The sequence below is a fragment of the Osmerus mordax genome, chromosome 22 (assembly GCF_038355195.1).
Source record: "Osmerus mordax isolate fOsmMor3 chromosome 22, fOsmMor3.pri, whole genome shotgun sequence".
Taxonomy (NCBI): Eukaryota; Metazoa; Chordata; class Actinopteri; order Osmeriformes; family Osmeridae; genus Osmerus; species Osmerus mordax.
Window position 1 is genome coordinate 12,414,309 of NC_090071.1, and position 24,947 is coordinate 12,439,255.

General features: G+C 44.0%; 4 gene segments (V, D, J or C); 3 read left to right on the plus strand and 1 right to left on the minus strand.

Annotated features, from left to right (window-relative positions):
* The first annotated feature begins 435 nt into the window (after positions 1-435).
* Positions 436-4,211, plus strand: LOC136965792 (Ig kappa chain V-III region PC 4050-like). The segment is given in 3 exon segments: positions 436-508; positions 661-783; positions 4,012-4,211. Coding segments are annotated over 3 exon segments (396 nt in total).
* Positions 4,212-7,994: 3,783 nt separating this feature from the next.
* Positions 7,995-8,513, plus strand: LOC136966523 (Ig kappa chain V region K29-213-like). The segment is given in 2 exon segments: positions 7,995-8,043; positions 8,197-8,513. Coding segments are annotated over 2 exon segments (366 nt in total).
* Positions 8,514-15,520: 7,007 nt separating this feature from the next.
* Positions 15,521-16,059, plus strand: LOC136966524 (Ig kappa chain V region K-25-like). The segment is given in 2 exon segments: positions 15,521-15,569; positions 15,722-16,059. Coding segments are annotated over 2 exon segments (387 nt in total).
* Positions 16,060-18,739: 2,680 nt separating this feature from the next.
* Positions 18,740-20,458, minus strand: LOC136966191 (Ig kappa-b4 chain C region-like). The segment is given in 2 exon segments: positions 18,740-19,330; positions 20,303-20,458. A coding segment is annotated over 1 exon segment (246 nt).
* Between the last annotated feature and the right edge of the window lie 4,489 nt (positions 20,459-24,947).

The window sequence follows — 24,947 nt, forward strand, 5'->3', positions numbered from 1 at the left end:
AAAACACCAGGACATTAAGTTACAAATACCATAAAATTACTTTAAAAACTAAACAATGTCTATATTGCTGTTAAAAACTGCTGTTATTACTGAACAACAGGTAACTCATATTGAATATAACATTAAATGATTAAAGGAGGGCCAACTGTGATGTGATATACAAATTATTTTAAGTTTCAAAAATACCACATTCATAATCAGTCCTCATAATAGTCACAGTACTGACACTGACCACTGGAGAGTGACAGAGACTGTGGTTATAGAGACACAGCATCAAGCCATGTTCACGCATCTCTTCAACTACAGTTTCTCTGTGGGTCCAAGAAAGTCTGTCTGTACAGAGAGGACACTTTGCATAGGCAGCACATGCTTCAGTGGTCTGGGAGTGTTTATAGTCCTGTGAGTTTAACACCTCATGACTGAGAGCTGTCCTTCATGACAACAGAACCCACAACAACCATGACTCTGATCACCATCTTCATCTGGACTCTAGCTGTCTACATACAGGGTAAGAGACTTCTGTCATGTAGGAGATAAAGAATTTTATCAATTTCAGTATTACCTCTAATGTCAACGTTTTTCTGCAATGTGTATGCTTTGTATTATCAATATATAACCTTAATATGTATTTTTCCTTTCATGTTCTCTTTTCACACCCAGAGTCCAGAGGACAGATCACTGTGACTCAGACTCCTGCAGTGAAAGCTGTTCTCCCAGGACAGACCGTCTCTCTGCAGTGTAAAACCAGTAGTGATGTGTATAATGCAGGAACCTCTTATTCCCGTCTAGCCTGGTACTTCCAGAGACCTGGAGAAGCTCCTAAACTCCTCATTTACAACGCTAAAACACTTCAGTCTGGGACTTCATCTAGATTCAGTGGTACAGGATCACATAGTGACTTCACTCTGACCATCAGTGGAGTCAAGGCTGAAGATGCAGGAGATTACTACTGTCAGAGTTTCCACTACCCTAACAGTGTGTACGTGTTCACACAGTGATACAGAGCCGTACAAAAACCTCCCTCAATCAGACTGCACAGTGACTGCACTGCTACAGCTGAGACCTACTGCAGGTGCTGAGAGGGAAGAGAAAGTGACATGGAACACTGACTGGCCTTTGTCACACTGAGCTGAATATATCAGTGGTGTTCATTGTAATATTTGTGTAAATAACCAGGCAGGAGACGGGAGTACGGTTTGTGTCGTTTAGTCAAACCACAAAACCCTGTGAACACTACTTCTTCTTCCTCAATAATAATCTGATGCTTGTTTATCTCAGAGTGTGCAGGTGACATCCTGATGACCCAGAGTTCTGCAGCGGTGTCAGTCTAGCCTGGAGATCCTGCCACTCTCAGCTGCAAAGCCAGCAGTAACATCAATGATGACCTAGCCTGGTACCATCACAAACCTGGACAAGCTCCCAAATCATCTTTAATGAGGCCTTTATATCAGGCAGGTATCATGGCACCGGATATGCCATTGATTTCACATCGACCATCAATAACGTCCAGGCTGAAGATGCAAGAAATTACTACTGTCAGCAGATTACTACTGTAGCTTTCCCGTTCACACAGTGAAATACATCCATACAAAAACCTCCCCAACCCTTGAGGAATCACTACTGTCTCCTCACTGTCTCATGTCTCAAGCCTCAATTCATTTAAATAGAACAAAGTCATGTAGCGGACCGTACATTGTACAGGATGAGGGAGAGGTGAACAGAGCAATGCAGACTCCAAATTGCAAAAATAAATAGCTTTATTAAAGTACAAAAGATCGTTCTGTCGGTATAAAAATCCTGACCCCTAACCAACCCCAACTATCATAGTCCAGAGTTAATATGACTCCTCACTTCTGTGGTTTCCCTACCAACAATGAGGGCAGGGGAAATGTGGGGACCACTGAACTGGGGAAAGAAGGAGGTCGAGAAGTGAGGCGTGAGTTAGGAGCAGTGTTCCGATTAAAGCATCAAATACCCTTTTGTCTGCTAAACTGCTGCACTAGTTAACACTTGACCGGTGGAGATCTCACCCTCACTGTTATTGTAACTGTTAGTTGTTCCTTTGTATTCTCTAATCCTGATATCTTCTCTCTGTCACCCCTGAGCTGTCAACATCTGCCTGGTCGCCGGTCTGCCAATGTTGGAGTTAGTCACCAAGTGGACATCGGTCTCCTTTGACGGACAACAGGGAGTTCTTGGCCCCTACCTGTCCATCTACCTGGCTGTCCTGTAAAGCCATGTGAAAACATTTGCAAACTCTGAGCACTGAGTTGAACTTTGGATGTCTGTACTCCTGATGCATGACTATGTTTAGCGTTCTGCACCTCTCTTTCACCAACAATCTCTGGAGGAGGGGATCCCTCACCAAATTGTTCCTCCCAAGGTTTCTCCCATTTTTCTCAGTGAGTTTTACTGGGAGTTTTTTTTGTCTTCCTTGAGAGTTTAGGTTGGTTGAGGGGCAGTTCTATGGGCATATGTGAAGCCCTCTGTGACATTGCTTGTAAAAAGAAATATATTACATTTTTGGGATCCGGTTGTCAAAGCGCTGGCCACAATCAACCTCCTCTCTCCACGACTCACACAAAACTCTCTTTTTCTCCCTCTCACTCCCTCCTCATATTCTACCTCTCCTACGCACCTCTCGTAGTCTTCAATCATCTATGAGCCAATTGTCTTTATTTGGGCAGATAGACTCCGTTCATCACAGAAAAGTCTGCAACATGACCTATGACCTTGGTGCAACAGGAGCCAAGCCTAGATGAAACATCTTACTATCAATGTATAAATATAATACAGTATAACAAGCTATCTTCTTGTGAAAGAAATTGGATTTCCTATGTACTTATGTTATTCACAAATCAATAGAACTAGTCATTGTATACTAGTTAATATGTTCTCATGTATGTTTACTATTGATAAGAGTAGATTGTGTCTATTTGTCAGGTTGAATATATGTCCAGGGTCAGGAGAAATTACTGGGTAAACGTCCCTTGATATGACTGCGGGGAGGGCACCATCTTTGATCTCTCTCTTAGGTACTCCGTTAATGAAGAGAAAACTTTCTTCATCATTCTTCTCAAATGATTTACCTTAAGTTCTTAATGAGGATTGACAAATACTTTGTGAATTTACTTTGCACAGAATTTCATTCCTTCGGTGTGTTTTCAAGTTTTCTTTGAAGCCTCTTTACTTATAGTAATTGTTCTGTAATCAGCCATTCTCTATCCTGCTGATAGTTAACATACAGACTAACAGGAAGATCTGCTGTTTGCTGACAAGAGTCCCCCTGTCACTGTCAATAGTGCGATCTGAAAAGCACTTCTCCTTGTTCTACATTCATTTGTGGAGTGTGGTATGATATAATTAGCGAGACATTAATTTAATGATTTAAAGGAGAACAGCTTTCACTGGAGGAGTTTGAGTTACAGTGTTCTGTCTTCTGGACTCAACTATGTTAACCCACTCACTGACTGAAGTACCGACATTGACCACTAGAGACAAACACTGTCATTATTGAGAAACAGCATCAAGCCTCAGTTCACACATCTCTTCAACTACAGTTTCTCTGTGGGTCCAAGAAAGTCTGTCTGTACAGAGAGGACACTTTGCATAGACAGCACATGCTTCAGTGGTCTGGGAGTGTTTATAGTCCTGTGAGTTTAACACTTCATGAGTGAGAGCTGTCCTTCATGACAACAGAACCCACAACAACCATGACTCTGATCACCATCTTCATCTGGACTCTAGCTGTCTACATACAGGGTAAGAAAGTTATGTCATGTAACAGAATTTTATCAATTTCAGTATTACCTCTAATGTTAACCGTTTTCTGCAATGCATATGCTTTGTATTATCAAGATGTATCCGTAATATTTGTTTTTCCTTTTTCATATCCAGAGTCCAGAGGGCAGTACACTCTGACTCAGACTCCTGCAGTGAAAGCTGTTCCTGCAGAAGAAACAGTCTCCATAGCCTGTAGAGTTAGTAGTCCAGTGCGCGGTGATAATCTAGCCTGGTACCTCCAGAGACCTGGAGAAGCTCCTAAACTCCTCATTTACTACGCTACAACACTTCAGTCTGGGACTCCATCTAGATTCAGTGGTACAGGATCACGTAGTGACTTCACTCTGACCATCAGTGGAGTCCAGGCTGAAGATGCAGGAGATTACTACTGTCAGAGTTACCACAGTGGTAACGTGTTCACACAGTGACACAGAGCCGTACAAAAACCTCCCTCAGTCAGACTGCACAGTGACTGCACTGCTACAGCTGGGACCTACTGCAGGTGCTGACAGGGAAGAGAAAGTGACATGGAACACTGGTCAGTAGAGGTCTCATGAAACATCAAATCACATACTGTACACATCCCTCTGTCTCTCCCTGAAAACAAAGATGATGATGTTGATAATTGTAATGATATTGGTGATAGTCATCTTAATCAACATGATATTAATGTACATTCCATGATTGTCAGGGGTTTCATCACATCACAGTTGATCTTTACTGACCTGTGATCTACAAGGGTTTTTCTAAATGTAGTATCCAGCTGATAGCGGTAAACATTCACGAATGTACTAAATGCACACTTTCTCAATTCAGAGTAATATGTGGAAACTATTTGCCTTGTCTGTATAAGACACGGCTCCAAACCCAGACTTCAAAACAAACTTCCCTACAGTCCATCAAAGTGAAGAATGATCCTAATCCTTATCAGCACCTCAGCGATGACTAGTCCAACAGGATGCACTGCAGGGAGTCTAGTCACTATTATTCACTCACGGTAGCATCAGACCGTTAATCAGGCAACACAACATTGTAACACTGGTGTTTTCATGAGAGTCTCTGGAACATTTGCATGTAGAGGTTGTGTTTTTTGCATAGTCAGCAGTGTTTATAGCCATGCCTGTCCAACACTCGTCACTCACTGGATCAGAACCTCAAGACAGCCATGTCATTAAGCTCCCTGTCCATCGTAGTACTGGCCATGCTCTCCAAGGGTAAGATATTTTGAATGGGATCTTACTGAACTTATATTCACTCTGCAAAAAAACTAAATCTGCATTCAGGACCTTAAAGATCAGGAAGTTTACAATTAACATGAAGGCTGTTTCTGTTGATTGGTATTCTTTCTTCTTCCTCAATAATAATCTGATGCTTGTTCATCTCAGAGTGTGCAGGTGACATCCTGATGACCCAGAGTCCTGCAGCGGTGGAGATTCTGCCACTCTCAGCTGTAAAGCCAGCAGTAACATCGATGATGACCTAGCCTGGTATAAGCTCCTAAATTGATCATCAACTTTGCTGATACCTTTACATCAGGCAGGTATCATGGCACCGGATAAAATATTGATTGTTGATTGATGATAAATAACATCCAGGCTGAGGATGCAGGAGATTACTACTGTCAGCAGAATGAAACCAACCCGTTCACACAGTGAAATACAGCCGTACAACAACCTTCCCAAGCTATGAGGAAGTACTCTCCCTGCATCACATCTGCTTTCTGGAGTGTAGCTCACCTGTTTAAACAACCATTACTGTACCATTATCTTCAATAACTAAAATGCTACAAGATGAGCACTGAAGGTTTTCTGTTTGTGTGTTTTCCATTAAGGGAACTTAATAAAAAGGTACAATGAGGTACGGTATATTTATGATAACTCATAGGAAACCATCACCAGTAGCCAAGAATAAACTTGCATGCTCATGTAAAGAATTACAGATGTTTATTAGTACAGGTGTAGTGACCTTTTGTCTCTTCCTTCTGGTGACCGACTTGAAATTCTGTTCAATTACTGACCATCCTCGCCATACAGCAATAAAATATGAATGTCTTGAAGTGGAGTAGGATAAACTCAACTTTTTACTTCCATAGTACATTTACATATACATTTATTCATTTAGCAGACGCTTTTATCCAAAGCGACTTCCAAGAGAGAGCTTTACAAAGTGCATAGGTCACTGATCATAACAACAAGATAGCCAAAAAAACATTGCGAGTAGCCAAAACATGAAGCACACATTGTGAACAACCAAAGTAAGTGCCAAAGGGAAGAACCATAAGAGCATGTAGTTAAACAAGTTACAATTAAACAACATGAACAGCTATAAGTGCAAGTGTACCTGTGGAAAAAACCAAGCAACAGTAATAAAACAATATATCACAGCGAGAACAAAAATTTAAATCAGTTACCACTAACCACAAGAGCAACAAGTCTCTAAGCAAGAGTCATTGTGATCCTTGAGGAAACTAACATCGGGTCAAGCGTACCGTTCCTAAGTACCGTTGTACTCCCGGAACAAGTGCGTCTTGAGCCTAGTAAAGAAAATGTCAAGCAGGTCTTAAAATAAAAAGATAAAGGCTTTGTTAACAGTGTACACTACAGCATAGCAAAACAGACGCAAGAAGCTGTTGCCTCCAATCAGCCACACCTGGCTCTCTTCTAGACAAATACTCTAGAAGAGTATTACCCTCCAGGCCTGTAGAGGGTGCAAGCATTAAGTAAAAGGTAACAGAATAAAAGGTTTGTATTGGCTCCAACAGCAGGCATGTATAATTGGTCCACCACTGCTTGGGTTTTGGTGGTCAAATGAATGAAGTGGATAGGTTACAGATTGATTTATATACACTGAAGTAACAAATACACAGTTTCCATAGAATATATCCTTTTAGGGTACAGCTTAAGATTGTTTTTACAGTGTACTTCTATCCTTGAAAGGGTGTACCATGCGTGGCAATCAAACTGAGACCCTTACGTGTAGCGCAGCCAGATCAGAGGAGTTGGACGAAGGAAATCAAGTTTGCACAGCTGTGCATTTAATGAATAATGAAAAACACAAGGAATACTCAGGTCTCCGTCTTTAGTAGAATCGTTGTCATTGGAGGTTGTTTTCCTCTGCCTCAGGATCTGCCTCAGGAAGCCTTGCTTCTCTGGGATGTATCGGCTTACTCTTGCACAGTGACATTGAAATAACAGGTCAGTTCAGGGTCTTCGTTCCTTGGTGCCACACTTCACCTGTCACCCATCTGTCCTCAGGTATTACTCTCTCCCTCTGACCTGCTGTGTCTCTGCTTTTGTAGGCAGAGAGGCTGTTGAGGGAATGAGGTGCAGCTTTACTATTCCTGAGCTGAGGAGAGGGAAACTTGAGGGGTGCTGAACTTGGAGAGCTTGGGTGCTGGGTGGAGGTGGTGTGTCTGGTGCTGAAGGCACCAAGGGAGCTCAGTCTCAGTGGGGTTGCTGCACATGTCAACATCTTAACTCATCATGTACTATAAGTCTCTACTGTCTCCTCACTGGATCAAGCTGGAAGCCTTGTGTCATTTAAATAGAACTAAGTAAAGTCTGAAACATGATCTATGACCTTGTTGATGCAGGGATAAAAGCCTAACCGAAAAATCTCACTATCATTGTATCAATATAATTAACAAGCTACAGGATACTCAAAAAATACTTACTTGAAGTTCTTATGGAGTACTGACACAGATTTTGTAATTCACTTTGTATAGTATATTATTTGTAAAGTCTGCCAGTTTTCTTTAAATCCTCTTTACTTACAGGAATTGTTCTGTGCTCAGCTGTTCTCTATCCTGCTCATTTATAACATGTAACAGGAAGCTTTGCTAGAGTCCCCTTGTCACTGTCAAGAGTGGAATCTGAAAATCATTTATACTTCTACATTCATTTGTGGAGTGTGGTATAATGAGTGTTTGAGTTTGTGGTATAATGATTAGTTTGTGTTTGTAGTATAATCAGTGTTTGAGCCCTATATATAATTCCAAGAATCTGTGTGTGTGTGCCACCAATTTTATCACGGGCACTATGCACCGGTCTCTTCAACTACAGTTTCTCTGTGGGTCCGTGCAGAGAGGACACTTTGCATGTACTTTGTATATGCAGCACATGCTTCAGTGGTCTGGGAGTGTTTATAGTCCTGTGAGTTTAACACCTCATGACTGAGAGCTGTCCTTCATGACAAAAGAACCCACAACAACCATGACTCTGATCACCATCTTCATCTGGACTCTAGCTGTCTACATACAGGGTAAGAGACTTCTATCATGTAGGAGATAAAGAATTTGATCAATTTCAGAATTACTTCTGATGTGAATTTCTTTTGACAATGCGTTACATTTTGTAATATCAAGATGAGTCCTTAATATTAGTTTTTTCTTTCATCTTCTCTCTTCACATCCAGAGTCCAGAGGGCAGTACACTCTGACTCAGACTCCTGCAGTGAAAGCTGTTCCTGCAGGAGAAACAGTCTCCATAGCCTGTAAAGTTAGCAGTCCTGTGTACAGTAATAATCGTCTAGCCTGGTACCTCCAGAGACCTGGAGAAGCTCCTAAACTCCTCATTTACTACGCTAAAACACTTCAGTCTGGGACTTCATCTAGATTCAGTGGTACAGGATCACATAGTGACTTCACTCTGACCATCAGTGGAGTCCAGGCTGAAGATGCAGGAGATTACTACTGTCAGAGTTACCACAGTGGTAACGTGTTCACACAGTGATACAGAGCCGTACAAAAACCTCCCTCAATCAGACTGCACAGTGACTGCACTGCTACAGCTGAGACCTACTGCAGGTGCTGAGAGGGAAGAGAAAGTGACATGGAACACTGACTGGTCTTTGTTACACTGAGCTGAATATATCAGTGGTGTTCATTGTCAAATGTGTGTATTTGTGTGTGGAGAAACAGTTTGTGTCATTTAGTCAAACCACAAAACCCATTGAACACTACAACCTGGCCAATAGTGCGCAGGTGCACGTCCTATTAGTCCTATTAGGGAGTACAACGCTACTTAGGAATGATTGGCTGGACCTGATGTTTCCTCCAGGATCACAATGACTCTTATTGAGAGACTTGTTGCTCTTGTTGGTTAGTTGTAACTGACTTAAAACTATTGTACTCGCTGTGAAATATATTTTTGTTGCTTGCTTTTTTCCACAGGTACACCCTTGCACTTTTGAGGTTCATGTTGTTTAATTGTAACTTGTTGAACTAAATGCTCTTATGGTTCTTCCCTTTATTTGGTTTTCACAATGTATGTTTCATGTTTTGGCTACCCACAATGTTTGGGGCTATCTCGTTGTTATGATCAGTGACCTATGCACTTTTGTAAAGCTCTCTCTTGGAAGTCGCTTTGGATAAAAGCGTCTGCTAAATGCATAAATGTAATGTAAATGTATTAGGTGTTAGGTAACATAACACTGCTGTACTACATTACTGCTTAGCAACAGTATAGTAACTAATATAAACAGATGTAGTTAATTTCAGACTAGGCCCGCCCGTGGGCCCGAAACACTGCCCCCTCCTCCCAAAGTTACTACGCACTAAATGTTAATAAATATATTTTTTAGACTACTACACATGTTATACATCATTGGAAAGCTACGATTCTTGTGCTTGTAGATATGTAAACCATTTCAAGATCGAGTCACAACAACAGGTTTAGTCAACGTCTTTGTCCAGTCACCACTTTGGTGTTGTTTACAAAGCCAAACGTCTCTACTTACCCTCACAGGTTCCGTGTCGTCCAGGTATGCAAACAACACATCAAACCTTGATTGGGTACATTCCCAAGGGTTCAAAGTATCTAACCATGTAAAGTAATTTGTCCAAATACAATGTTTTACGTTCATGAATAGCCATTATCCTTTGTTTCAGTATTTACGATATGAAGGCATCAAAATGTCCGTTGAACCCTCCCCTTTCGATTGACACCTTGTTTGACCCAATAGGAGCTTCCATGCCCCGTTGACAGCCCTCTAAAGCCAACTAGGTCTGTGCGTCCTGCCCCCCCCCCCCCCCCCCCCTGCCCCCCCCCTGCCCCCCTCAGTAATACTAATTAGGGATTCAGCTATTATATATGATAGTTCTAAGTACCACCTTTCATTACAGATAACAATTATGAAAAATAATACCTTTTTATCCTAAGTATTTGACCTTGGTTACAAAGGGTCATTTTGGAGTCTCCAGAAGGCCCTTTTAGAAAACGCCTGGATGTACTCTTATAAAAATGTGTCAAATATGAATATATTGTGGTATTATGTTTGACTTTTGATTTGAATTGGGTAAGGCTTCAACCTGTGGTCCAATTTAGACTTCCAGCTAATACCTACCACCTCTAGGCCTCTTCAGGCCTCTGTTTTCAAAACAAAATCTAGGCGGAAATAGAAACTTTCACTTTCCTTGTGTTCAAGCTTCTATTACTCAACACCAATAGGACTGACAGGGTCCTGACAACAGGGGAAATAACTTCAGTGTCAGCTTTCAAAAGAGACCATTTACATGCATGTACTCCAAATGGTTCAAGAACAGCTTTCAATTTACTTTGGGTATGCTGTTTAGGCGTTTTCAGGCAAATTTAACAGTCCTCAAACAGGTTGATATTACATTCATATTTCAACTCACCCACTCTCATGTCACAGCAGTCCTGAAAACTTTTAGGCTCATAACGTTTAGATATGAAATGACTTATAGAAGAACAAAACATTATCTTTAAATATCTTTTTTAAAACATGTCTCCACTGACTCTCCCATTCAGACTTAGTGTTCATCAGAGACTGTTATACATTCATCAGGCTGGTCAACATCCCTGATACTGAATAATTACTGGACATTAATTTAGGAAGTGTAACCTGTTTTAAAAATACCACAATCATCCTAGTCAGCCTTCCTAATTATCTTCATCATCCCTATCATGATCAACTACCTTTCTGCCTCTGTCATCTGTCTCATTGAAACCTTAAATCTGGCCTCACCACACACTAATCCACACTCTGTCATCATATTAACTTGTCATAAACTCTTGTGTTTTCTACATCAGATCACATGGTCCTTGTCAGAACTCTCCCATGAAGACATGAGAGGAAGTCACCACTTCCATTCCTGTTACATTCATCTCAGACAGGAGTTAGAGCCCCCTCCACTCCCCCATAGTAATGAAACCAGCCCCCCTACCTGGCCCAGTCCAGGGGATTTTAGATTAAACTGATTAGGTGACCTGTGATCTACATTGGTACTTCTTGGTGTAGTATCCAGCTGAGAGTGGTAAACATTCACAAATGTACTAAATGCACACTTTATCAATTCAAAGTAGTAAATATAAACTCTTTGCCTCTTCCATTTGTTCATATACAGCTCCATAGCCAGATCTCTAAACAAACTTCCCTATAGTTCGTCAAAGTGAAGAATGATCCTAATCCTAATCAGCACCTCATGAGAAATGACTAGTCCAACAGGATGCACTGCAGGGAGTCTAGTCACTATTATTCACTCACGGTAGCGTCAGACCGTCAATCAGGCACCACCAAGTTGCAACACTAGTGTTTTCATGAGAGTAATGGCCTTTCTATCTGCCGAGAGAATTTTCAGCCATCTTGCTGGTCGCTGTCTACATCCCCCCCCAGCTCCAACAACAGCGATAGCAACGAGGCACTGAGCAAACTTTATCAGCACATCAGGACTGATTCTTCATCACGGCTGGAGATTTCAATCATCCATCCATCGTCAACCGCTTATCCAGTTTCGGGTCGTGGGGGCAGCAGCTCCAACAGGGGGCCCCAAACTTCCCTATCCTGAGCCACATTGACCAGCTCTGATTGGGGAACCCTGAGTCGTTAGGGTTAGGCCAGTGTGGAGATATAATCTCTCCACCTAGTCCTGGGTCTTCCCCCGAGGCCTCCTCCCAGCTGGACATGCCTGGAACACCTCCCTAGGATGCCCAGGGGGCATCCTTACCAGGTGCCCAAACCACCTGAACTAGCTCCTTTCAACGCAAAGGAGCAGCGGCTCTACTCCAGCTTCTCACGGATGACTGAGCTCCTCACCCTATCTCTAAGGGAGACGCCCGCCACCTTCCTGAGGAAACCCATTTCAGCTGCTTGTACTCGCGACCTCGTTCTTTCGGTCATGACCCAACTTTCATGACCATAGATGAGGGTAGGAACAAAAATTGAACGCTAGATCGAGAGCTTTGCCTTCGAGCTCAGCTCTTTTTTCGTGACAACGGTGCGATAAATTGAATGCAATACCCCCCATACGCCGACCCCCGATTGAATACGTCCCGAATTTCCAGCCGACCTCCCGCTCCATTTCCCCCTCACTTGCGAACAAGACCCCAAGGTCCTTGAACTCCTTCACTTGGGGTAAGAACTCATTCCCTACCTGTAGTAAGCACTCCATCGGTTTCCTGCTGAGAACCATGGCCACGCTGATCCTCATCCCAGCCGCTTCACACTCGAATGCGAAACAATCCAGTGAGTGCTGAAGGTCACGGACTGATGATGACAGGAAGACCACATCATCCACAAAAAGCAGCGATGAAATCCCCAGCCCACTGAACCGCAACCCTTCCCCACCCCGACTATTCCTCAATATGACACAGCTCTCGCTTTTGGTGTACAGGGATCACCCTTCTCCAGATCCACAAAACACATGTAGACCGGATGGGCATACTCCCAGGCCCCCTCCAGGATCCTTGCCAGAGTGAAGATCTGATACGTCATTCCACAACCAGACCTGAACCCGCATTGTTGTTGATGGTTGGTACGCGATCCATCGCACCTGCACATGACACAAATCACGTCACAGACGTATGTAGCCTAGTACAAAGATGTCCGTGGCAGAGACTCAAGAGAACTCGAGCGAAATGACCCAACCAAGCACCAGCGAGGAGGTTGGTAGCCAGGAAGACCAGCCAACCCTTCGACATCCCTGGCCGTACCTGGAAGAATTTTTCGAAATGGTTGGATGCAAAAACAACTACTTTCGAATGCGCTGCAAGCTCTACGCACCCAATTACCACAAGCTAATGGCTTTCAAAAACTTGCCGTCTCGCTTCAATTACATTCCAATAAAGGCTATTGATAACATGCTTCTGAAGTTTGAGTTTTTGCACCATTACAATACTTATAGGCAACTAGTCATCATATATTCCGCTCCATGAAACACATGTTAATGCTCAGTACTGTTGTACACGGTTCTTTAATGTATTTGCATTGTACTAAAATGCGTTCATTTTCAATGGGCATAAATGCGATTGAAACAGATGCATCCCAAATCTTTCTACATTAACATTGTAATATAACATTATCATTATGGCCTTTAAAACATTTTGGTGGGGAGGTGGGGTAGTGCACTATAGGCCCCTGTGGCACGGCCTAAGCTTTTGTCCTTAATGGCATTTTTTCCCCCTTACATTAGTTTTACTTTAAGTACATTTACATTTAGTCATTTAGCACACGCTCTTATCCAGAGCGACTTACAGTAAGTACAGGGACATTCTCCCCGAGGCAAGTAGGGTGAAGTGCCTTGCCCAAGGACACAACGTCAGTTGGCATGACCGGGAATCGAACTGGTCACCTTCGGATTACTAGCCCAATTCCCTCACCGCTCAGCCACCTGACTCCCTCTTCTTGAGTAATGAATGTGAATACTTTTGACACCTCTGAGAAGCAGGTACGTGTGTGGCCAGAAGAAGCTAGCTCTGCACTGAAGGACTGTTTTGACACCACAGACTGGAATATGTTCAAGCAGGTAGCCACTTACAATTGTTTGTCTCCGGCCAGCATGAAATGATCTCCAGGATCGATGCCCGCAAGTCCGCTGGCTCAGACAACATACCTGGTTGTTTACTGAAGGACTGTGCAGAGGAGCTCATAGATGTCCTCACAGACATCTTCAACACCTCTCTGAGTCAGGCTGTTGTTCCCACGTGCTTCAAAGCCACCACCATTATTCCTGTACCAAAGAAGTCACCTCCATCCTTCTTCAATAACTAGAAGGTCAGTGCAATGGAGGTTGTACTGACCTCCATTATCATGAAATGCTTTGAGCGGCTAGTCATGCAGCACATCAAATCCATCCTCCCAACCCGGCCCGGAACGTCTTCAATTTGCATATCGGACAAACCGCTCTACTGATGATGCAACATCATCTGCCCTCCACCCAGCCCTCACACACCTGGAACTTAAGGGGTCGTATGTGAGAATCCTGTTCATAGATTTTCGTTCTGCATTCAACACCATCATCCCTCCGCAGCTTATCTGGAAACTGGACCGGCTTGGAGTGAACATATGTCTGCATTTGGCTGCTGAACTTCTTCACTGGGAGACCACAAGCAGTACGGGTCAGCACCAACACATCCAGCACCATCATGCTGACCACAGGGGTCCACCAAGGATGTGTGCTCAGACCCCTGCTCTTCACCCTGCTGACACATGACTGCATGCCGAGGTACAGCACCAATCACCTCATCAAGTTTGCAGATGACACAACTGTAGTGGGACTTATCAGCAACAACTACGAGACAAACTATAGGAAGGAGGCGAGCCTACTGGCCAAGTGATGTAAGAATAACAACCTCTCTCTTTATGTGGATAAAACGAAGGAGATGGTCATCAACTTCAGTAGAGGTCCCACCAAGCACCCACCACTGATCAACAACTGCGCTGCTGTCGAGAGGGTCAGTAGTGCAACATTTCTGGGAGAGCACAACACTGAGGACCTCCCCTGGACAACCAACACCACATCGCTAGCTAGGAAGGCTCACCAATGACTTTACTTCCTCCACAAACTGAATAGAGCGAGAGCCCCGGCACCTACAGTATCATGTGCACATTCTACCGGGGCACCATTGAAAGCATCCTGACCAGCTGCATCGCTGTATGGCACTGAAGCTACACTGCATGCAAGAGGAAGACCCTGCAACGTATAGTGAATGCAGCCAGCAGGATCACTGGTGCCCCATTCCCCCCACTCTCGGACATCTACAACACCCGTCTCACCCTATAGCAATCAGCATCACTGCTGATGCAACCCATCCCTCCCACACCCTGTTCAGCCTCCTGCCATCTGGGAGAAGGTACCGGAGCCTCCGGGCCAGCTCCACCTGACCGCTGAACAGATTCACACATCAGGTTGTGAGGATGCTGAACTCTATCCCTGCTCTCCTACCCCCCCTTTGACCAAATATAGCAGGCACATTTACATTTTGAAGTTGATAATTCTGTACGGACCCCGAATGATTTTATCAATATCCAAATGGCCCTTGGCAGAAAAAAGGTTCCCCACCCCTGATGTAGACTAACAGGAAGCTTTGCTAGAGTCCCCTTGTCACTGTCAATAGTGGAATCTGAAAAACACTTATACTTGCTCTACATTCATTTGTGGAGTGTGGTATAAGGAGTCTTTGAGACATTGATTTAATGATTTAAAGGAGAACAGCTTTCACTGCAGGAGTCTGAGTTAGAGTGTTCTGGACCCACTCACACACTGAAGTACCCATACTGACCACTAGAGAGAGACATACTGTGGTTTTTGAGACATCAAGCCTCAGTTCACACATCTCTACAACTACAGTTTATCTGTGGGTCCAAAAAAGTCTGTCTGTACAGAGAGGACACTTTGCATAGGCAGCACATGCTTCAGTGGTCTGGGAGTGTTTATAGTCCTGTGAGTTTAACACCTCATGACTGAGAGCTGTCCTTCATGACAACAGAACCCACAACAACCATGACTCTGATCACCATCTTCATCTGGACTCTAGCTGTCTACATACAGGGTAAGAGACTTCTATCATGTAGGAGATAAAGAATTTGATCAATTTCAGTATTACCTCTAATGTAAACAGTTTTTTGCAATGTGTATGCTTTGTATTATCAATATATAACCTTAATATGTATTTTTCCTTTCATGTTCTCTTTTCACACCCAGAGTCCAGAGGACAGATCACTGTGACTCAGACTCCTGCAGTGAAAGCTGTTCTCCCAGGACAGACCGTCTCTCTGCAGTGTAAAACCAGCAGTGATGTGTATCAAGCAGGAACCTCTATTCCCCATTTAGCCTGGTACCTCCAGAGACCTGGAGAAGCTCCTAAACTCCTCATTTACAACGCTAAAACACTTCAGTCTGGGACTTCATCTAGATTCAGTGGTACAGGATCACATAGTGACTTCACTCTGACCATCAGTGGAGTCCAGGCTGAAGATGCAGCAGATTACTACTGTCAGAGTTTCCACTACCCTAACAGTGTGTACGTGTTCACACAGTGATACAGAGCCGTACAAAAACCTCCCTCGATCAGACTGCACAGTGACTGCACTGCTACAGCTGAGACCTACTGCAGGTGCTGAGAGAGAAGAGAAAGTGACATGGAACACTGACTGGTCTTTGTCACACTGAGCTGAATATATCAGTGGTGTTCATTGTAATATTTGTGTAAATAACCAGGCAGGAGACGGGAGTACGGTTTGTGTCGTTTAGTCAAACCACAAAACCCCGTGAACACTACTTCTTCTTCCTCAATAATAATCTGATGCTTGTTCATCTCAGAGTGTGCAGGTGACATCCTGATGACCCAGAGTTCTGCAGCGGTGTCAGTCTAGCCTGGAGATCCTGCCACTCTCAGCTGCAAAGCCAGCAGTAACATCAATGATGACCTAGCCTGGTACCATCACAAACCTGGACAAGCTCCCAAATCAGCTTTAATGAGGCCTTTATATCAGGCAGGTATCATTATATCAACGTCCAGGCTGAAGATGCAAGAAATTACTACTGTCAGCAGATTACTACTGTAGCTTTCGCGTTCACACAGTGAAATACATCCATACAAAAACCTCCCCAACCCTTGAGGAATCACTACTGTCTCCTCACTGTCTCATGTCTCAAGCCTCAAGTCATTTAAATAGAACTAAGTCATGTAGCGGACTGTACATTGTACAGGATGAGGGAGAGGTGAACAGAGCAATGCAGACTCCAAATTGCAAAAAATAAATAGCTTTATTAAGGTACAAGAGATAGTGCTGTCCATATAAAAGTCCTGACCCCTAACCATCCAGCCCAACTAAACACACCTTATTAAAATAGACCCTAACACCAACCCCAACTATCATAGTCCAGAGTTAATATGACTCCTCACTTCTGTGGTTTCCCTACCAACAATGAGGGCAGGGGAAATGTGGTGACCACTGAACTGGGGGGAAGAGGGAGGTCGAGAAGTGAGGCGTGAGTTAGGAGCAGTGTTCCGATTAAAGCATCAAATACCCTTTTGTCTGTTAAACTGCTGCACTAAATGAATATGTTTTGGCTACCCACAATGTTTGGGGCTATCTCGTTGTTATGATCAGTGACCTATGATGCACTTTTGTAAAGCTCTCTCTTGGAAGTCGCTTTGGATAAAAGCGTCTGCTAAATGCATAAATGTAAATGTAATGTAAATGTATTAGGTGTTGTAACACAACACTGCTGTACTACATTACTGCTTAGCAACAGTATAGTAACTAATATAAACAGATGTAGTTAACAGATATTACATTCATATGTCAACTCACCCAGTCTCATGTCACAGCAGTCCTGAAAACGTTTAGGCTCATAATGTTTAGATATGAAATGACTTATAGAAGAACAAAACATTATCTTTATATATCTTTTTTAAAACATGTCTCCACTGACTCTCTCATTCAGACTTAGTGTTCATCAGAGACTGTTATACATTCATCAGGCTGGTCGACATCCCTGATACTGAATAATTACTGGACAGTAATTTAACCCTTGTGTTATCTTCGGGTCATTCTGTCCCATCAGTCATTGTGACCCACCGTCGTATTGCGACAAATTTACCGCATACAAAAACAAAGTGAAGCATTTTCTTTTAACCGTTGGGCTGTCTCAGCCCCCCCACATTGTGAAGGTTAAAAGAAAATAATTTTTATTTGTTTTTGTATTGGGTACAATTGGGTAAACACAACGATGGTTCGTTATGAACCTTTGGGTCATGTGACCCGAAGGCAGCACAAGGTTTAAGGAGTGTAACCTGTTTTAAAAATACCACAATCATCCTAGTCAGCCTTCCTAATTATCATCTTCATCCCCATCACGATCAACTACCTTTTTACCTCTGTCATCTGTGTCACTGAAACCTAATATCTGACATCACCATACACTTCACTTCTGTCATCACGTTTTATACATCAGATCACAGTTCCTGTCAGAACTCTGACATGAAGACTTGAGAGGAAGTCACCACTTCCATTCCTGTGTTACATTCATCTCAGACAGGAGTTAGATGACTCACAAGCCCCCCCTCCTCTCCCCCCATATTAATGAAACCAGCCCCCCTCACACCTGGCCCAGTCTAGGGTATTTTAGACTCAACTGTTCAACTGTACATTGGAGCTGTGGGAGTGAAACTGAGATTTGCATAGTCAGGGTGGCTGGTTCTGCTACTCCCAGAAAAGAGCAGCACTCTCACCAGATGCTCACATGGCCCCAGGGGATTAAGAAAGATTATCACTTAATTATAAGATTATAAGGGTCCTACAGATTAAGGACCCTTTGTATCACAGCAGAAGGAATTAATGTCTTTAAAAAATTTAATCAAACGTTATTCAGACTGAATCAGATTTGGTTGAGTCTGTCCATAGTGTGTGAACACCACAATCTCATGTTATCATGGTGGTAAAATGTAAGCTCTCCTGTAAAGCTATATGTTTTGTCATGATGACAGGTAAGTTTTTGATAAGTGATAATATATTGGATGGATATATCTACATTCAGTTACAGTTTTAGTTTCAGTGAAACAGTAATGGTTGATAATCTATCATTCTTTTTTATTACTTTCGTTATCTGACAACAATAGTTTGTTGTAATGAGATCTTTTCAATGTACAATCCTATTTTTGGATTACTGCAATCAATATTTGTATGAATAAAGTCAAAATTCAGCAGTTTCAAGTTCAACAAGAAATCTTTATTGTCCAATAAAATAACAACATTCCAGCATCAAAGCAAAGCCAACTAACAGAGTGAATAGTGACCAAAAGCAGAACACGTCAACTTTAGCACTGATAACACCTCAGTCTACAAACAGCAGCGACAAGTGGACTCTAACAAAGCTCCCTGTTAGTCTGCATGTGAGCCATCAGGAGGACAGAGAATGGCTGAGCACAGAACAGAGTCCCAGGAGAGGAAGCAGCCCCTCTCCACAGGGCTGTGTGAGCCTGGGGCTACTCAGAACACTGCTCTCTCTTCAGGGTGTGAGTGACCGTAGGCTGGGAGCTCTGGTGGGCCTCACAGGTCACCTCCAGCACCTTGGCCCACTCCTGGGCAGTGAGAGTCAGGGTGCTGCTCCAGCTGTACTGGCCGTCCTTCTCCAGGAGCCCCCTGCTGGCCTCCTGGCCCTTCTTGCTGCTCCCGTCCACCTTCCAGCTGAGTGTCCAGTCTGAGGGGAAGCCCTTGTTGGCCAGACACATCAGCGTGGCCGTACTCTTACTGGACAGTTCCTCACTGGAGGGGGGCAGCACCGTCAGGGTGGGGGCACGGTTGCCTGGAGACAAACACAATACGTCAGATTCCACAACTACACAGCAGTTTAAGAGATTGTCTTTGATGGCAGAGATGGACTTCTGCTATTTCAACCAACGACTCGAACCTTAGGATCAGTTTGAAAACATCAATACGTTTTCATAGTGTATCAAATCGATTAATGCAATTTAATACATGAACATGAGTTAGTATATTGATATATTAGGAAACAAATGAAGGTGTTCTTTCAGGAAATTACAATGTCATTTCAGGTATAGGATATAATAAATTGAGCCTGGCAAAATGTCTAAATCTACAGTGTATTTCATGAATTGACAAAATAGATATTAACATAAGTATAGATATCAAAATGAAAGGGATTACATAACTAAAAACCACATGTCAAATCGTGTTAAACACAAGAAACTTTGTGATCAAGCTTTTTTAAAGGATTCAATAGAAAGTAGATCAATGAAGAAGAAAAAAAGTATGATCTCTAAGGTTGGAATGGTCTAACCATACTGGTTTCAATAAAATAAAATACTAAATAGAAGTGAACACTGAAAAAAAAAAATCTCGACATTTCTATAAAAAAGCAGACACTCAAAAAGTTACATCCATTTAAGTCAAGTTTTTCACTTACTTCCAACATCCAGTCTGGTACCGCCACCAAATGTGTACCACAGTGATACAATACCTATCATTGCCCGTACAAAAACCTCCCTCCTATTGCTGCTGAATTCACAGCTTCTTTAGACTTTAGTTAAGTTGTTTAAAAAGCAAGAATACTTCCTGAGTGATCCCTTTTAATAGCTACTTTAGTGAATAATGAAAAAACCTTTGAGTTTCACATTTATTTTCTATAAAAAATTCTGAAACGCAATGATTCTGAATTTTCATAATTGTTGAAAAAAAATATTCGGAGAAGTGCCAGTTGATGTAAAGATCTATTAACACAAACAAAGAGAATATTCAATCGTTTTCAGATACTTACTTCCAACATCCAGTCTGGTGCCTCCACCAAAAGTCCACCACAGTGATTGACTCTGGTTAAGTCGCCGTACAAAAACCTCTGTGTGTTGTGATGCTGCAGCTCTACCAGAGCACACAGCTGCTGTCTGCTACAACCTGGACTCACAAAACACTGCACTGTAGTACAGCATACTACACAATCCTGCACTACACTCTACACCGGCTACACTCTCTTCAACAGCAGCCGAGGTTCTGTCTCCAACATCATGTGAGTTGGGTCCTTCTTGTATTCCTATTTCATTTTTCAGGACCTACTCTGGTGAACCTCTCATGTGTCGTTCTCATCAGAGTCCATGACAACAGAAGAGGCAGTCTCCAGCCTTTGATCCACTGTTAGTATTCCTCCATATTGTCCACAGGCTAGAGAGCAGCTGGGACAGTGATCCATGTAGTATATTCCTTTATTCTACATGCTGATCCCAGACTTAACAGTAGAGGTGAAGTCACAGAGGACAGACTCCACTAGCAGAGAATCCCAGCAGCTGTAGTTGACACAAGTGTTCACTGACTGATTTGAGGAACTTAGTCCAAGCATGAGTGAACAGGCTGCTGATAGCATACATCACCACATGAGGAAGATGAACTCTGCTGATGGTCTTGTCAGAATGACCAAGAAATATTCATGTACACAGGTTATTAGGTACAGTTTCCATACAATACTTCCTTTAGGGTACAGCACTAGACATCAAGTTTATACATAGAATGCTACAGTGTCTATCTATCCTTGAAAGGGTGTACCATGTTTGGCAATCACACTGGGACCCGTATGTGTAGCGCAACCAGATCACAGGAGATGGACAAAGGAAGTCAGGTTTGCACGGCTGTGCATTAAACTAAATGACTAAATGACTAAATGTAATACATAACTAAAAAAGTAAAAGGTTCAAGTGGTTTTTATTGGCATTTCAAATTCCATGTCCATGACAACAGAAGTGTCCAGCATTAGATCCATTGTTAGTATTCCTCCATATTTTCCACAGGCTAGAGAGCAGCTGGGACAGTGATCCATGTAGTATATTCCTTTATTCTTACAAAGCACTCTTTGTATTCTTATTCAAAGATATGAATTTGTGCAAATGTTTTCATGGTTGTATTTAATATCCATATAGACATACTTAACACCATTAAGGAGAAGGATATAATGATGTTCAGATCTCATCCCCAGTAACTGAAATAGATACTGGACTTATTTGCATACTGAATGTATGAGCTTCAGTAGTCTGGGAGTGTTTATATGTGAGTACAACACTTGGTGACTCACTCTTCATATCATCAGAACCCACAACAAACATGACTTTGATTATCAGCATTGTGTGTGTCACGCCCCTGGCTGTGACGCTGTTTTCTGTTTCTCTTTGTGTGTGTGTGTGTGTGTGTGTGTGGGCGCGGAGTCTCCCGGGACAGACAACCATCCTCACCTGTGGCAGATCAGCAATCACCGATCTATGTAAAACCTGCTCACCATCCAGACTCTGCCAGATTGTTAACTCCGCTACAACATTAAATACTTACCTTTTTTGAACCTTCGCCTCACAAGTCCGTTTTAAAGGTCCGAACATTGCTGTACCGCAACAGAACAATATGGCCAAATGGACCAAACGGAGCGACACGCGCTTCGGACGGCGCTGTTCTCACAAGGAACCCGAGTGGGCCAGCATGAACAGGTTTTACGGGAGTTGATAGAAAAGCTCAATGGGCTCGCCGCTGACGTTACTCAGCTTGGCAGCCAAATGATCCACCTCACCGCTCAGGTGTCCACGCTGGCTGCACCACCATCGCCTTCCAGGGATCAACCTGAGGTCCCTGCACGGTCTTCGGACCAGCCCCTCACCGCAGGCGCTCGAGAGCCTCACATCCCGACTCCAGAGCGCTATGCGGGTGATCCTGGAGCCTGTGGCTGGTTTCTCCTCCAGTGCTCCTTTGTGTTTGATCAGCAACCCAACACCTATCATGCAGATAAGTCCCGTATTGCCTTTTTGTTAAGTTTACTCACTGGCAGAGCAGCTCAATGGGCTACAGCAGTTTGGGAGAGTAACTCTCCTGTGTGTGACTCCTATGCTGTTTTCACTTTGGAAATGAGGAAGGTATTTGATCACCCTCTTAAGGGCAAAGAAGCAGCTAAAAGGCTACTGACACTCACTCAAGGCTCGTCTCCCATCTGCCGGAGAGGAACCTATGCAGTTTGGTCAGACTCGTCTTACACTTGCCGAACGCCAACGTTGGCAAAGGTCCGGGCTGTGTCTTTACTGTGAACAAGCCGGACATTACACCAACACGTGCCCCATGCTGCCAAAAGAGATCCTGGTGAGCCACACTTTCTCTCTCCAGTCTTCACCCCCCCAAAGGCTCCAACTCCAGTGCACCGTTCTATGGTCACGTGAGTCCATTCCTCTTCTCGCATTAGTCGATTCAGGAGCAGATGACAACTTTATTGACTCCAGCATCGTCTCTCGGGCTAACGTCCCTGTGGAGCCCTTAGGTCGCCCTCATGATTTTAATGCTCTGAATGGAGAGAGATTAGCCAGAATCACTCACCTCACTGTTCCGCTGACTCTGGTGGTGTCTGGAAACCACAGGGAGGTCACCAAGTTCTTGGTCATTTCTTCACCACATGCCCCGGTGGTTTTGGGGCTTCCCTGGTTAAAGAGACACAACCCACACATTGACTGGACAGACAACAAGATTGTCAGCTGGAGCGAGTTCTGCCACTCCAGCTGTCTTCGGTCGGCCGTGATCTCTAGCAAACAAGCAGACACCCCGCCACCTAGTCCTCCTGATCTATCTGCTGTGCCCCCTGAATACCATGGTCTCGTGAGGTGTTCAACAAGCAGCGAACGCTGTCCCTGCCTCCTCACCGCCCTTATGATTGCGCCATTGAACTGTTTCCTGGTGCCCTGTTGCCTACCAGCCAACTGTACAAGATTTCCCGTCCTGAGAGAGAGGCAATGGAAGGTTACATTAAGGACTCCTTAGCAGCGGGGTTGATTCGTCCTTTCTCCTCACCTGTAGGGGCAGGATTCTTTTTTGTGGATAAGAAAGACAAGACACTGCGGCCCTGCATAGACTATCGAGGGTTAAAAGAGATCACTGTGAAGAACAAATACCCTCTTCCCCTCACTCCGCTTTTGCACCTCTCCCTCAAGCCACCATATTCACAAAACTGGATTTGAGGAACGCGTACCACCTGGTGCGCATCAGACAGGGCAATGAATGGAAGACTGCATTCAATACTCCACTAGGACATTTTGAGTACTTGATGATGCCTTTTGTCCTTACAAACGCACCTGCTGTGTTCCAAGCCCTCGTAAATGACGTTCTCCGGGACATGCTGAACAAGTTTGTTTTCATTTACTTTGATGACATATTTATTTTTTCCAGGACTCTTCAAGATCACATACGGCATGTGACGTTAGTACTCCAGCGCCTCCTAGAGAACAAGCTTTTTGTCAAAGCCGAGAAGTGTGTTTTTCATACTGCTTGTGTTCACTTTCTGGGTTTTGTAATCGAGCAGGGGCAAGTGAAGGCAGATCCCGACAAGGTAAAAGCTGTGGCAGAATGGCCAAGGCCCGAAAACCCGAAAACAGCTTCAGCGTTTCCTTGGGTTCGCCAACTTTTACAGGAGGTTTATCAAAGACTACAGCCGAAAGGCTGCCCCACTGACTCGCCTCACCTCCACCTTCCTTCCCTTTAAGTGGTCCAGAGAGGCTGAAGAGGCTTTTTCCATCCTAAAGGGACTGTTTACTTCTGCACCTGTGCTCTCTCACCCTAACCCTTCCAGGCAGTTTGTCGTCGAGGCCGATGCTTCAGACTCCGGTATGGGAGCAGTCCTGTCCCAGCGTTCACCTGAGGATCAGAAGCTACATCCATGCGCTTTTTTCTCGCGGCGGCTCTCTCCCGCTGAGGTAAACTATGATATAGGCAATCGTGAACATCTAGCAGTGGTACTGGCCTTGCAGGAATGGACACACTGGCTTGAAGGAGCAGAGCATCAGTTCATCGTCTGGACAGACCATAAGAACCTCTCCTACCTCCAATCAGCAAAGAGGTTGAACTCTCGACAGGCTAGATGGGCGCTGTTTCTGGGAAGGTTCCACTTCGCCCTGGACCCCGGAACGTTAAGCCGGACGCCTTGTCACGCCAATCCATGCCTGATGACCCAGAGTCCCAGCCTGGTTCCATTCAGCCCGCCACTTGGTTGACGTGGACGAGTCAAACACCCTGTCCAAGAATGCCCCATCACCTTACCTGGTCGGTGCAGTACACTGGGAGATCGAGAGAGGTCCGCGAGGCTCAACTCAACCAACCCGACCTAGGCAGTGGTCCGCCTAATCGTTTGTTTGTCCCAGACTCAGTTCGAGCTCAGGTCCTCCAGTGGGGGCATAGTTCCAAACTTACCTGCCATCCTGGGTCCCACCGGACCCTTGTTTTCCTCAAGCAGAGATTCTGGTGGCCCTCTGAGCCAAGATACTCGTTCTTTTGTTGCTGCCTGTTCTATCTGTGCCCGTAGCAAGTCCAACCATCAAGCTCCAGCGGGCCTCCTCAACCCTTTGCCTATCCCCAGGAGACCGTGGTCCAATGTTGCTGTGGATTTTGTGACCGGGCTCCCG